The sequence below is a fragment of the Nicotiana tomentosiformis genome, chromosome 6 (assembly GCF_000390325.3).
Source record: "Nicotiana tomentosiformis chromosome 6, ASM39032v3, whole genome shotgun sequence".
Taxonomy (NCBI): domain Eukaryota; kingdom Viridiplantae; phylum Streptophyta; class Magnoliopsida; order Solanales; family Solanaceae; genus Nicotiana; species Nicotiana tomentosiformis.
In genome coordinates this window covers 93,957,057-93,972,135 of record NC_090817.1, presented here as the reverse complement: position 1 = coordinate 93,972,135, position 15,079 = coordinate 93,957,057, and the positions used below count along the sequence as shown (strand labels likewise).

Below are 15,079 nucleotides of genomic sequence, written 5' to 3'. Positions count from 1 at the left end.
TTTGACAAACTTCATGAGAGAACCAGATAAGGAACCTGAAACAATTAGTTTCTTTACGTTCAGAGTAACTAGTCAGATGCCTGGTTCAACTCTCAATGAAACCAGTTAAGGGAATAGTAGAGGGAACAATTGAGAGAACATATAGAGATCAGTTCCTCCGGTCACAGTACAGATTAACTCCTTACAGCTGTCAAAGTCAATGCACTGCTGCACTGCACACGCAACAGTGCATCAGTCACTTTATGGAGCATGCCTTGTACCAGATATTTGCTTACATCATCCCAATGACCTCACACATATATAATATCAAGATGAGGCAAGGGATTTCATTGTCTAACACTTGAAAAACCTAAAATTGATTTTCTCTCTCAAGTGCTAGCCACCATCTCTCTCAAGAACAAAGCAGCTGCAACCTGAAGGACCATATCCAAAGATTGAAGATATCTTAAGTCCTTAGGTTTGTTGAGTCTTTGTTATTTGCTCTTCATTTGTAATCCTACACTACTTTCAAGAAGTGTCTTTGTAGGACAAATTTAAACTACTGTTTGGTTTAGTTTCTTGACTAGAGTTAGTCAAGATTTGTTGCTTTGTAATAGAGTTATTACAAAGAGGCTTGCAATATAGTTATTGCAAGTAGGCGAGGGATTAAGAGTTTAATTCCTAGATTACAATAGGTTGTAATCTAAAGTTGTTCGGTTAGTGAAGTTGAAATCCTACGAGTGTAGGTTTTCTACGTAAAATATTATTGTGTTATTTACTTACCGCTGTGTGTGTTCTGTGAAAATTGATAGAGAACCAGGTTCTCTATATAATATGGTGGACTCTTAGTTTACATCAATTGACTTATTGTATTACGGCATGCCATCTAATGAAAAAAAAACAAATAAGGTGTACATTTGCTAAGCTAATAGTGAAAGCAGTGACACTATAAACTTGCACCATACTTAAAAGTAAAAAATAAAATAAAATTGCAATTACAAACAATAAAAACAGAGTTTAGAGACTGGTACTTGCAACAAACTATATACTATTTTCCATATTAACCTTAAATAATAATCCAACCAAGCTATTTCAACCCCCAAAAAACAAAAAAGATACTAGTTTGTATTGTATATATCTTCTCTGACAACTGGAAGTATGACCTATACTAAGTAGACTCTATCTATACACTAAAGCACAAATCTCTTTTTTTCTATATAAAAAAAAAAGAATATTTCCTATATACTAGAAACTGTGTGCTTTTCATGTTCCAAGATTACCTGCAACAAAATCTGGTAATAGTTGAGAAGGGAACCTCTTATTCTGAAAATCAATGTTCTCATAGCTCATTCTATTGAACTCAATCTGGTAATTCTGTTGGCTCAGGTTTTCAGAATTAGGAGGAAGCCCTAAAGTAAGAGAGACACCATTATTTCCATGAAAATTTGTTGCTGCCATTTGTTCATGAGGATTGAACCTTCCAAATTCTCCCATCGTATACGCTGCTGTTGCATCCATTAAAGGATTGAACCTTTTGTTTGATTGATGATTTCTAGCTTTGGTTTCGGCCATGTCTACCGATGAAAGAATACTACTTGGAGAACTATTATGCATGTCATGATTTCTTGGCTTTTTAGCTATAGTATTATTTTCCATGTTTAATGAACCAATGAAGGAGAAGTTGTGAGCTTGTACTGCTTGAAATGAGCCACCTGCAGTAGGAGAAGTAGAAATGGTTGAGGTTGAAATTTCTGTTGGAGTACCATTTTCTTGTGGAGCACTTGATTTTGAGACCACTTTCTCTTTGTTGAGTTCATTTTTGTTTTTGTTTTCTTCTGATGAGGTATTTTGTTCTTGATTATTCTTCACTTCTTCCAAGTACATTTCTTCCACCATTGGCTTCCATAGTCGAACTCGAGCATTTATGAACCAGTTTGAAACCTGCATTTCATTTTTCAGGAATTTTTATAAAGAAAGAAAAAGAACTAATTCAAGAATTAATAAAGTAGAATAATGTGTGTCCAAGAACCTGGCTCCTTGTTAGCCCGGTTTGCTTCGCAAGCATGATTTTGTCTGAATCCTTGGGATAACTGCAATACAAAAACCGGGGAAAAAAATCAGTTGTTACTTGTTAAAAACAAAAATTAATTATAACAAAGATATTAGTGACAAGAACCTGGTAATTTAAAAACAACTCTTGATATTAGAGAAGGATAATTTATTTTTAAGAAGATTTATGTTTACAACTAGTCAAAGACGGAACCTGATCGATACGCTTTAGAATGAGTATGATTTTATAGTACGTAGACATTTTAATTTATTTTGTATATGTTTACATAGTTCGACCTAAAAGTAGTATATTCAATTAGACTGAAGAATACATCGGACATCCTAATTAATCTGCCATTGGCTTTAGAAGCATTAGTAAAAACCTGGTAAGAGGCAATTTTTTATTTTAGAGTAGATATTTTTTACATCGTTAGTGCATAAATATAACTATACAAGTACTTACGGATGAAGAAAATGCTCGAAAAGCCAAGCACGGAGGACAGAGACAGCTCTTTCAGGTAAACCTCTTTGGGGTCTCCAAGCATTTGGTTGCATCATTCCAAGCTGTTGAAGTGCACGTTGTTGCCTAAGATGATGGTCTACAAATTTTAATCTTGACCCTTCAATTTTCCCTCCTAAGCTTTGATCTTCTTCACCTAAACTCTTGCTTGTGGCCTTTATTTGTCCAACAATAGCATCTTTTAAGCATCGGAATTGCTTCGAAATTGCATGCAAAGCCAGTTGTGTGTATGATTTTGCAGATCCAATTCCTGCTACTTGCTCGAATGATGATACAATTATTTGCATTTGGTGATGGTACTGTCTGTATCTTTGCTCCACCTAAACCAACCAAAAACAAAGTCATTACCTTTCATAACAATATTAAAACACGGAATTATTTCATGTTTGCTAGTAGTAAAGGCCGAGAAGACCTTTTGAGACAACGGATAAAATTTGAGCACATAATTCTAATTACTACTACTTTAATAAGAAATTCAGCCTTTGTCGTTCCCGTGAAAAAAAATAAAAATTGAAAAAGCTCTCCGTTGGAAGATTCCAAGTAAGAAATAATTAGTGAATGGAGAATGAGTTATTGCTTTGAATTTTCGCCTAGGGAAAGACAGTTTTTAGGTTCCTATAGTGTACTATTAACTTTAGCTTTAGTTGGACCCGCAGAAGAAAATTTAGAGCCACACATTATCAGCTTTGATATCAACAGAGTAAAACGTGATTGGGGTCTTAATTAATTTTATAGCCATAGTATGTTTTCATTTCCTCCACAAAACTATGAGAAAAAAGTAAATAATAGAGTAGATATAATTAAATTGTTTTTACAGTTATGGATCATTTGATTTTTTCATCTAGACAAAACTCCATCAAGGAAGCTAAAGTTTGACATGTTGATGAAATTAGAATTAACCTGGAAAATGAAAAATAAGAAAAGATAGAAGTTGAAGATAAAACTGTAAATATATGAATTGAAGTATGTACCTCTTCAAGCATGGTAACAAGCTTGGCTTTCTTCATTTGAAATTCTTGTCTTTGGGCAGTTGTAAGTTCAGCAACTCCATTTTTCTGCTTGCTGCTACTTTCACCTCCACTATTAGTAGTGTTCACATCACTAGCCAAAGGCAATATTGATTCTTTATTTATGAATTCCTCCTTCTCTAATTCACTTCCTTTGATACATTTTCCAACATTAACAACTTCATCCAGAAGCTCTTGTGCAGCTTTCAGGTACTTAGAGCCTAAAACCATGCTGGAAATTCCATCTAATCCTCTATTAATATTTGATCCAACTTGATTCTGAGCTGAAATGTTATTGAAACGAATTTGTTGTTGTTGAGGAGAAAGGCTTAGTGATAGACCACCTCGTTGTTGTTGCTGCTGTTGTTGTTGTTGTGTCGGCGACATGGTTATTGACCTCTGGAACCCCAACTGAGAGGCCAAGTCCGTGGTGGTGCCGCCACAGGAGGTGGCGGAAACCACCGTGGATGACGGTATAATCTGGGATTGATGATGACTTCCATTTCCACTACCACCACCACCACCACTTTGGTTCCACAGACGGTGGATAAGCTGGGCATGATTCTGATCGTGCAAACTAACCGCCGGAAGAGGGACGCCGACGAAGTGCTGCTGCGCCTGCTGCAGTGGCGCGTGGGACATAATTTGTTGCTGGTGTTGATGTTGTTGTTGTGTGTCAGTGTACCCTTGATGAATATAGTTAGGGTTCATCAGATAAAGTGTCTGAATATTACCATCAGCAGCTTGATGAATATTATCTGAGGTTCCTTGATAGTACATAGCAGCAGATTGCAGAAAGAATAATTCTAACTTCACAATCAATCAAGAAATTAAAGTTCTTTTTTGTTTTTCTTGACGGGTTTCTACTTTTATCTACCGATGGAAGTCACTTCAAATACCTGCGCTAACTTGTACTGATGGAAGGTACCTGAAAGAAAGTAAGAGAGAAGAAGCTTATAATAAATCCGCAAAGAATCCTAAAGATGGCGAGCATTTCTGACACAGCATAGAGTTAAATATTAATTCAAAATATATATATATGAAAACTCCCAAAACATGGGATGATTCTTGATTGATGATGGCTTTTGATTTTGATATATAAAATAAATATTAGAAGCATAGAAAGATGGGGGATTTGTTTAAGTAGATAAATGGGATATCAAAATTCTGCTTACAGCTGACAAAAAGTAAAGGGTATAATCAGAGATCTTCAAATATAAAATAAACACAAAAGAAAAAGGAAAACAAGAAGAAAGGGAAGGCAGAGAAAGAGAAAGATATTAACTGAGACAGCTTTGATTGTGCTATCAGAAAATGGATAAAATACACAGACTCACATGTGTGTCTAACTAACTGTCTATCTTGGGTAGCTCTAAGCTTGAGAAGTTGCCTTCTTGTCAGACTGATCAGTTTTCTCTGCAAATTCTTCAACAGAAAAGGGAAATATGAATAAAAAGATGTGGGGTTACCCCACCCTACTCTCTATACCAACTGCTCCTATCCTAGCCACCCACAACAGGACAAATTAGAAAAGATGAGGGTAAGAGAGCACCCAAAAAAAAATGATACTAGAATGAGATATTTTTAGATATTTATACAAATAGCTTATCGAAATTTATTGTTTAATTTTTTTAGTCTATATATATATATATATATATATATATATATATATATATATATATATTCAGACTACTTTTAGTTTAAGAGATTGGATGAATATTTATTTAGGTTAACTCTTTTTTTTTTCTTTTTTTTTTTATCACGGTGTAAGAGGATATAACGGATTGACAAAGGAGTAATAATAGTTAAGACTTGAGAGGAGCATTTTGTTTTCTATTCTGTACTTTCTTTCTTTCTTCCTGTAGTGTTAGGAAGGACATTTATTTTTGTATTCTATTCTCTTCTTCACTATTTTCATTCGGTGTTGGATAAATGTGATAGATATAAGCTAAGAGTCGAGGCTTCAGAATTGGACTTATTAACCATAAAAAGTGTAAAAATTGAACGGGGTGTCTTATTTGGTCGCCCCCATTTAATCTATACCTATTTTTTAAAAACGTTTTAACTTGTACCTACTTTTTAAACAACTCCACGCTTCTTTCTCCTCCTCCTTTTCCTCTTGCGTTTTCTTCTTCTTCTTCTCCTCCTCCTCCTCCTCCTCCTCCTCCTTCTTCTTCTTTTTCGGGTGACAATGATGTTATACGGTTGTTGTGAACATATTTTAATGTTGTTTATGATGTTTTACAATGTCTGAGCTGTTATGACGCTTTACTTTTTACTATTGCTTAGGATTTTTTTTTCTTAATTGCAAAATGGGTATATTAGATTTATTGGTGTTTTGACAAATTGATGATTGGGGTTTGTTCCTGATGATAGTTGGAGGTTATGTTTCAAATTTGAGCTCATTTGGAGTAGATTTAGGTATTAAATCGTATATTGGATTGTTATAATTCGAAAAATAATTTTCTGTTTGAAGTGCAAAAAAACGTTGGTTGCACTTCAGACCTTTTGCCTTTAAGTGCATCTGAGGTGCAATTTTTCACTTCAGACTTATTGGCCTTAAGTGAATGAAAATGTTTGTTGCACTTCAGACTTTTTGGCCTTAAGTGCATCTGAAGTGCAAATTTTCACTTCAGATTAATTTGCCTTAAGTGAATGAAAACGTTTGTTGCATTTCAGACTTTTTGGCCTTAAGTGCATCTGAAGTACAAATTTTCACTTCAGACTTATTGGCCTTAAGTGAATGAAAACGTTTATTGCACTTCAGACTTTTTGGCCTCAAGTGCATCTAAAGTGCAAATTTTCACTTCAGACTTTTTGGCCTTAAGTGGATCTGAAGTGCAAGAATTCACTTCAGACCTATTTGGCTTTAACTGCATTTGAAGTGCAATTTTTTCACTTTAGACTATTTTTTTAACCTCAGGCCCGATAAGTCTGAAATTGATCGTAAAGTGGGTACGTTTGTAAACTTTTTTTCAAAGTGAGTATATGTTCAATTGTGACACCAAAACCGGGTATAGATACAAAAGCCCCTTAAAAAGTTACTCCTATTTGATATTGGCACGTTTGAGAGAATATTACTCTCAAAATAAAATAGAATTGTAGATTGCTACCATCAATTGCACACGTAAGTATACGCGTTCGGTAAGTAATAAAGTGATAAGCAAAGTATCATTCTCACAATGACCTGAGATTATCTATCAACTAAATTAAACTAACATAATTAATCTATTCAAGCGATTTTTTAAAGTGTGCTAAAACTAATCTAGAGTAATAAACTAAGAAATTAAAAAAATAAAAATAAATAAGTCAAAAAACTTATAGATGAATTCATTGAGAGAATAAATTAAGGGATATGGGTCAGCGTAAGTAACAATATCGTTGAATTGACTAATTAATTTATCGATTTTATTGAATGAAAGAGTTAATATTACTCATAATATTTTTCCGAAGTACTACTCGCATATCCAAGCTAACATGATGCATATATTATGATATTAGAATTAACAAGAGGGATTAGGTATAATCTTATCCTAACTGCAGTATTACGAAGGACATTATTTTTGTGTTCTATTCTCTTCTTCACTATTTTCATTTGGTGTTGGGTAAATGTGATAAATATAAGCTAAGAAACAGAGGCTTCAGAATTGGACTCGTTAACCTTAAAAAGTGTAAAAATTGTACGGAGTGTCCAATTTGGTCGCCCCCCTTTAACCTATACCCACCTTTCAGAAATGTTTTAACTCGTACCCACTTTTTAAAAAATTTCACGGTTCTTTCTCCTCCTTCGTTTTCTTCTCCCCTTCCTCCTCCTCCTCCTTCTTCTTCTTCTTCTTCGGGTGACAATGATTTTATATGGTTTCTGTGAATATATTTTAATGTTGTTTATGATATTTTACAATGTCCAGCTGTTATGACGCTTTACCTTTTACTATTGATTAGGATTTCCTCTTTTTTTTTTTCTTAATTGCAAAATGAGTTCATTAGATTTATTGGTGTTTTGACAAATTGATGATTGGGGTTTGTTCCTGATGATAGTTGGAGGATATGTTTCAAATTTAAGCTCATTTGGAGTAGATTTAGGTATTAAATCGTATATTAGATTGTAATAATTTGAAGAATAATTTTCTGTTTCTCGGCAATTTGATATCCCCCATTTAACCTATACCCACTTTTTAAAAATGTTTTAACTTGTACCCACTTTTAAACAACTCCAGGATTCTTTCTCCTCCTCCTTCTCCTCCTCCTCCTCCTCCTCCTTCTTCTTCTTCGGGTGAAAATGATTTTATATGATTGTTGTGAAAATATTTTAATGTTGTTTATGATATTTTTACAATTTCGAGCAGTTATGATGCTTTACTTTTTACTATTGATTAGGATTTCTTTTTCTTCTTTTTCTTAATTGCAAAATGAGTTTATTAGATTTAGTGGTGTTTTGACAAATTGATGATTGGGATTTGTTCCTGATGATAGTTGGAGGTTATGTTTCAAATTTGAGCTCATTTGGAGTAGATTTAGGTATTAAATCGTATAATTGATTGTTATAATTCGAAGAACAATTTCATGTTTCACGGCAATTTGCACTTCAAGCCTATTTGGCCTTAAGTGCATAAAAACGTTGGTTGCACTTTAGACCTTTTGGCCTTAAGTGCATCGCAAGTATAATTTTTCACTTCAGACTTATTGGCCTTAAGTGAATGAAAACGTTTGTTGCACTTCAGACTTTTTGGGCTTAGGTTCATGAAACCATTGGTTACATTTGAGATCTATTTGACTTTAAGTGCATCTGAAGTGCAAATTTTCACTTCAAACTTATTGGCCTTAAGTGAATGAAAACATTTGTTGCACTTCAGACTTTTTGGCCTTAAGTGCATCTGAAGTGCAAATTTTCACTTCAGACTTTTTGGTCTTAAGTGCATCTGAAGTGCAAGTTTTCACTTCAGACTTATTAGCCTTAAGTACATGAAACCATTGGTTTCACTTCAGACCTATTTGGCTTTAAGTGCATTTAAAGTGTAATTTTTTTACTTCAAACTAATTGTTTTTAACTTCAGGCCAGATAAGTTTGAAGTTGATATCGTAAAGTGGGTACGTTTGTAAACTTTTTTTCAAAGTGGGTATAGGTTGAATTGTGACCCCAAAATCGGGAATAAATGCAAAAGCCCCTTAAAAGGTTACTCCTATTTGATATTGGCACGTTTGAGAGAATATTACTCTCAAAATTAAATAGAATTGTAGATTGGTACCGTCAATTGCACATGTAAGTATACGCGTTCGGTAAGTAATAAAGTGATAAGCAAAGTATTATTCTCACAATGACCTCAGATTATCTATCAACTAAATTAAACTAAAATAATTAATCTATTCAATCGATTTTTTAAAGTGTGCTAAAACTAATCTAGAGTAATAAACTAAGAAATTTTAAAAAAATAATAATTCAACAAGCTTAGAGATGAATTTATTGAGAGAATAAATTAAGAGATATGGGTCAGCATAAGTAACAATATCGTTGAATTGACTAATTAATTTATCGATTTTATTGAATGAAAGAGTTAATATTACTTGTAATATTTTTTCGAAATACTACTCGCATATTCAAGCTAACATGATGCATATATTATGATATTAGAATTAACAAGAGAGATTAGGTATAATCTTATCCTAACTGCAGTGTTACGAAGGACATTATTTTTGTGTTCTATTCTCTTCTTCACTATTTTCATTTGGTGTTGGGTAAATGTGATAGATATAAGCTAAGAAACAGAGGCTTCAGAATTGGACTCGTTAACCTTAAAAAGTATAAAAGTTGCACGGGGTGTCCTATTTGATATCTCCCATTTAACCTATACCCACTTTTTAAAAACGTTTTAACTTGTACCCACTTTTAAACAACTCCAGTTTTCTTTCTTCTCCTTCTCCACCTCCTCCTCCTCCTTTTTCTTCTTCTTCTTCTTCTTCTTCTTCTTCGGGTGGCAATGATTTTATATGGTTATTGTGAACATATTTTAATATTATTTATGATGTTTACAATGTCGAGCTGTTATGATGCTTTACTTTTTACTATTGATTAGGATTTCTTCTTCTTCTTTTTCTTAATTGCAAAATGGGTTTATTAGATTTATTGGTCTTTTGACAAATTGATGATTGGGGTTTCTTCCTGATGATAGTTGGAGGTTATGTTTCAAATTTGAGCTCATTTGAAGTAGATTTGTATTAAATTGTATAATGGATTGTTATAATTCGAAGAATAATTTTCTATTTCTGGGCAATTTGCACTTCAGGCCTATTTGTCCTTAAGTGCATAAAAATGTTGGTTGCACTTCAGACCTTTTGGCCTTAAGTGCATCTGAAGTACAATTTTTCACTTCAGACTTATTGGCCTTAAGTGAATAAAAACGTTTGTTCCACTTCAGACTTTTTGACCTTAAGTGCATCTGAAGTGCAAATTTTCACTTCAGACTTATTGGCCTTAAGTGAATGAAAAAGTTTGATGCACTTCAGACTTTTTGGGCTTAGGTGCATGAAATCATTGGTTACATTTCAGACCTAATTGGCCTTAAGTGCATCTGAAGTGCAAAATTTTACTTCAGACTTATTGACCTTAAGTGAATGAAAACGTTTGTTTCACTTCAGACTTTTTGGCCTTAAGTGCATCTGAAGTGCAAGTTTTCATTTCAGACTTATTAGCCTTAAGTACATGAAACCATTGGTTTCACTTCAGACCTCTTTGGCTTTAAGTGCATTTAAAGTGTAATTTTTTTACTTCAGACTAATTGTTTATAACTTCAGGCCCGATAAGTTTGAAGTTGATCGTAAAGTGGGTACGCTTGCAAACGTTTTTGCAACGCAGGTATAGGTTCAGTTGTGACCCCAAACCCGGGTATAGATGCAAAAGCCCCTTAAAAAGTTACTCCTATTCGATATTGGCACGATTGAGAGAATATTACTCTAAAAAAAAATTGAATTGTAGATTGCTACCATCAATTGCACACGTAAGTATACGCGTTCGGTAAGTAATAAAGTAAAAGCAAAGTATCATTCTCACAATGACCTGAGATTATCTATTAACTAAATTAAACTAAAATAATTAATCTATTCAAGCGATTTGTAAAGTGTGCTAAAACTAATCTAGAATAATAAAATAAGAATTTTTTTTAAAAAATAATTCAACAAGCTTAGAGATGAATTCATTGAGAGAATAAATTAAGGGATATGGGTCAGCATAAGTAACAATATCGTTGAATTGACAAATTAATTTATCGATTTTATTGAATGAAAGAGTTAATATTACTCGTAACATTTTTCCGAAGTACTACTCATATATTCAAGCCAGCATGATGCATATATTATGATATTAGAACTAACAAGAGGGATTAGGTATAATCTTATCCTAACTACAGTGTTACAAATGACATTATTTTAGTGTTTTATTCTCTTCTTCACTATTTTCATTTGGTGTTGGGTAAATGTGACAAATATAAGCTAAGAAACAGAGGCTTCAGAATTGGACTCGTTAACCTTAAAAAGTGTAAAAATTGTACGGAGTGTCCAATTTGGTCGCCCCCCTTTAACCTATACCCACCTTTCAGAAATGTTTTAACTCGTACCCACTTTTTAAACAATTCCACGGTTCTTTCTCCTCCTTCGTTTTCTTCTCCCCTTCCTCCTCCTCCTCCTCCTCCTTCTTCTTCTTCTTTGGGTGACAATGATTTTATATGGTTTATGTGAATATATTTTAATGTTGTTTATGATGTTTTACAATATCGAGCTATTATGATACTTTACTTTTTACTATTGATTAGGATTTCTTCTTCTTCTTTTTCTTATTTGCAAATTGGGTTCATTAGATTTATTGGTGTTTTAACAAATTGATGATTAGGGTTTGTTCCTGGTGATAGTTGGATGTTATGTTTCAAATTTGAGCTCATTTGGAGTAGATTTAGGTATTAAATTTTTGGACCTAAGTGCATCTAAAGTGTAAATTTTTATTTCAGACTTTTTGGCCTTAAGTGCATCTTAAATGCAAGTATTCACTTCAGACTTATTAGCCTTAAGTGCATGAAACCATTGGTTTCACTTCAGACCTATTTGGCTTTAAGTGCATTTGAAATGCAATTTTTTCACTTCAGACTAATGTTTTTAACTTCAGGCCCGATAAGTCTGAAGTTGATCGTAAAGTGGGTACGCTTGCAAACATTTTTGCAAAGAGGATATATGTACAATTATGACTCCAAAACCGGGTATAGCTGCAAAAGCCCCTTAAAAAGTTACTCCTATTTGATATTGGCACGTTTGAGAGAATATTACTCTCAAAATAAAATAGAATTGTAGATTGCTACCATCAATTGTACACGTAAGTATACGCGTTCGGTAAGTAATAAAGTGATAAGCAAAGTATCATTCTCACAATAACCTGAGATTATCTATCAACTAAATTAAACTAAAATAATTAATCTATTCAAGCGATTTTTTAAAGCGTGCTAAAACTAATCTAGAGTAATAAACTAAGAAATTAAAAAAAAAGAGTCAACAAGCTTAAAGATGAATTCATTGAGAGAATAAATTAAGGGATATGGGTCATCATAAGTAACAAAATCGTTGAATTGACTAATTAATTTATCGATTTTATTGAATGAAAGAGTTAATATTACTCGTAACATTTTTTCGAAGTACTACTCACATATTCAAGCTAACATGATGCATATATTATGATATTGGAATTAACAAGAGCGATTAGGTATAATCTTATCCTAACCGCAGTGTTACGAGGGACATTATTTTTGTGTTCTGTTCTCTTCTTCACTATTTTCATTTCGTGTTGGGTAAATGTGATAAATATAAGCTAAGAAACAGAGGCTTCAGAATTGGTCTCGTTAACCTTAAAAAGTATAAAAATTACACCCGATTTCTTATTTGGTCGCCCCCATTTAACCTATACCCACTTTAAAAAAACGTTTTAACTTGTACTCACTTTTTAAAACACTCCACGCTTCTCTCTACTCCTTTGTTTTCTTCTTCTTCTCCTTCTCCTCCTCCTCCTTCTTCTTCTTCTTCTTCTTCTTCTTCTTCTTCTTCTTCTTCTTCTTCAGGTGACAATGATTTTATATGGTTGTTGTGAATATATTTTAATGTTGTTTATGATGTTTTATAATATCGAGGTGTTATACGACTAGCCTCACACTAAATCTATTTTCGGACCAAACAATGGCCCAAATACCCAAAACCAAACCAAATTAACCCAACCCCCTAAACCCTGTCGCGACCCGTTTAACCACCCGACCCAAGACCCTTTTTAAATCGTGGCCGTTGATCTCTAAGATCAACGGCCCACATTATACGCTCCCTTTTAATTACCACCCAAACCCCCTAACCCTAATCACTTCCTACCGTCCGCCGCCCTTAAATCCTACCTCCCTTCTCCCTCCTAAGAACCCTAGTGTTGTCTCCCCTAAAATCTCTCTGAATCCCACCAAACATAGGATTATACGGCCATTTCTTTCCATATACGATCTTCCCTGGTACTGGATCCTTCTTTATACCGCTTGCCTAAACATGGAAAACGGATCTCATCAGAATCGAACCAAAGTCGGTTCAACTTCGTGACCTTTCTACTATTCCGTCCGTTTTAATTCTTGTTCTATTATGGGTGTGAATCTCTCTGTATCTCTGTTGATTCTTACTTACCCTAAAAATTAGAGTTTTCAGATCTCTTTTAATCGAACCAAAATAGGTTCGATCCTATGATTTTAGGTATTATTATGTCCATATTCACCCGATATTCTACTATGGCCTGTTTTAATTTTAATTTCTGTCAATATTTGTCTTATGCTAAAATTAGGGTTTTCAGATTTTTCTTAAATTAGTTCGATTCTATGATTTTAGTACTATTTGTGTCTCTATTCATCTTATGCTACTTCATTTTTGAATATTCTGTTAATATTTGTCTTTTTTCCTAAAATTTACTCCACTATTTCTGTGTACTTCATACTTGTTATGGATTATTATATTATTTTCTTGGACCTATAGTAAGTGTCGATGTCGACCCTTCATCACTACTTCTTCGGGGTTAGGCTAGATACTTATTGGCTACGCGTTGATTTACGTACTCATGCTGCACTTCTGCACTAAATGTGCAGGATCTGACAGGTTTATTGATAACCACCTTAGAGTGTAGGCGCACCTGTTAGGAAGACTTCAGGTGAGCTACATTCCAGGCTACACATCGCAATCCACAGAATCTTCATTGTACTATTTATTTTATTTTGTCTTATTACATTCGGGACGGATGTTGTATTATTATTGTACTTCTTAGAAAATATTCATGCACTTGTGACACCGAGTTTTGGGGGTTCCTTCAGGTCATTCATTATTGTGGTTCATGTAAATATTTTTATTCACTCTTTAAATTCTATTTTATACTGTTCAGTTAAGGAAAAAATTTGACTTCAAAAATACTAAAATGAGTAATTAAGTTAGTAAATCATCGTTGGCTTGCCTAACGGCGGCGTTAGGCGCCATCATGACCTATAGTGGATTTTTGGGTCATGACAGATTGACACCGACCTCACGTAGAACATTGAGCAATGTAGTTGGAGGCCCTTTGATAAAGAATACTCCAGAGGAGATTGTTACAATTCTTGATGAGTTATCTGAAGATGCCAAACAGTGGCCCTCTGAGAGTGCTAAAAGAAGAAGATCTACTGGTGTCCACCAAGTTGATACTAATACATCTGTGCATGCACAACTTTATGCTATGGCTAACGAAATACGAAAGCTGACCTTGGCCTCGATACAAAATGAGCCTCACACGGCCTGTGATATATGTGAAAGAGGACACCCTACTCATGAGTGTCAAGCCTCAACCGAGGAAGTGAATGTTGTGGGAAATTATAATTTTAATGCAATGGGTCAGAAGCACCCAGGTTTTCATGGAGTTCACCTGGGGGTACCGCTAATAAATGGCAACAAAACAACCCCAAATTTCAAGGGCAATGAGCTCATGGTTTTATGAATCAGCCGAGGCAGCAGTTTCAGCCTCAACAGCCCAATCAGCCTGGTCTGGAAAATTTCATGAAGACTTTCATTGTGAAAATTGATGGAAGATTTGAAGTACAAGGAGAGGATTTACCGGTTTACTCTCATAATTTGATTTTTAATCAATTTATGTGTTTCTTTCCTTTTATGGTCTAATTGTTTATATTTCCTTATTTATGTGTTTTTTCTATTGCTATATAAACTGATCCCCCATCCCTTTTGTGGAGGGAATTTTGGAATCACTATTTTCTCACTAAAAAATGAAGCTTTCTACTCTATATTTGTTCACTATTCTATTCTGTTTGGATCTTAGTCGGCTGAAATCCAAGACCACCTGATTTCTATTATTTTGACCTCTCTTGGGTGTGAGCACTGCCTGGATTCTTGAAACCCTTGGAACTTGACACATTCAGGATTCTGGGTCCCTAATGCAATCTTTTCTTATTTATCGAATAATCACTGGTTAGTTTCTAAACCTTTGCAATGTTTA

The 15,079-nt window shown here is 34.0% G+C and overlaps 1 protein-coding gene across 4 annotated transcripts; it reads right to left on the bottom strand.

Moving 5' to 3' along the window:
• Positions 1-1,010: 1,010 nt before the first annotated feature.
• LOC104106258 (BEL1-like homeodomain protein 1) lies at positions 1,011-5,056 on the bottom strand. 4 transcript variants are annotated; one of them, XM_070177595.1, is made up of 6 exons: positions 4,893-5,056; positions 4,455-4,483; positions 3,520-4,421; positions 2,492-2,868; positions 2,009-2,069; positions 1,011-1,920 (listed from the first exon to the last, which is right to left on the bottom strand). In XM_070177595.1, exons 3-6 carry the CDS (start codon positions 4,333-4,335, stop codon positions 1,243-1,245), a joined length of 1,932 nt encoding a protein of 643 aa, XP_070033696.1. In that variant the 5' UTR covers positions 4,336-4,421; positions 4,455-4,483; positions 4,893-5,056; the 3' UTR covers positions 1,011-1,242. The 4 variants fall into 4 exon arrangements, with proteins under 4 accessions (XP_070033696.1, XP_009613053.1, XP_033514614.1 ...); XM_009614758.4 differs by having other exon boundaries at positions 3,520-4,483; XM_033658723.2 differs by lacking the exon at positions 4,893-5,056 and adding an exon at positions 4,731-4,826 and having other exon boundaries at positions 3,520-4,483.
• Between the last annotated feature and the right edge of the window lie 10,023 nt (positions 5,057-15,079).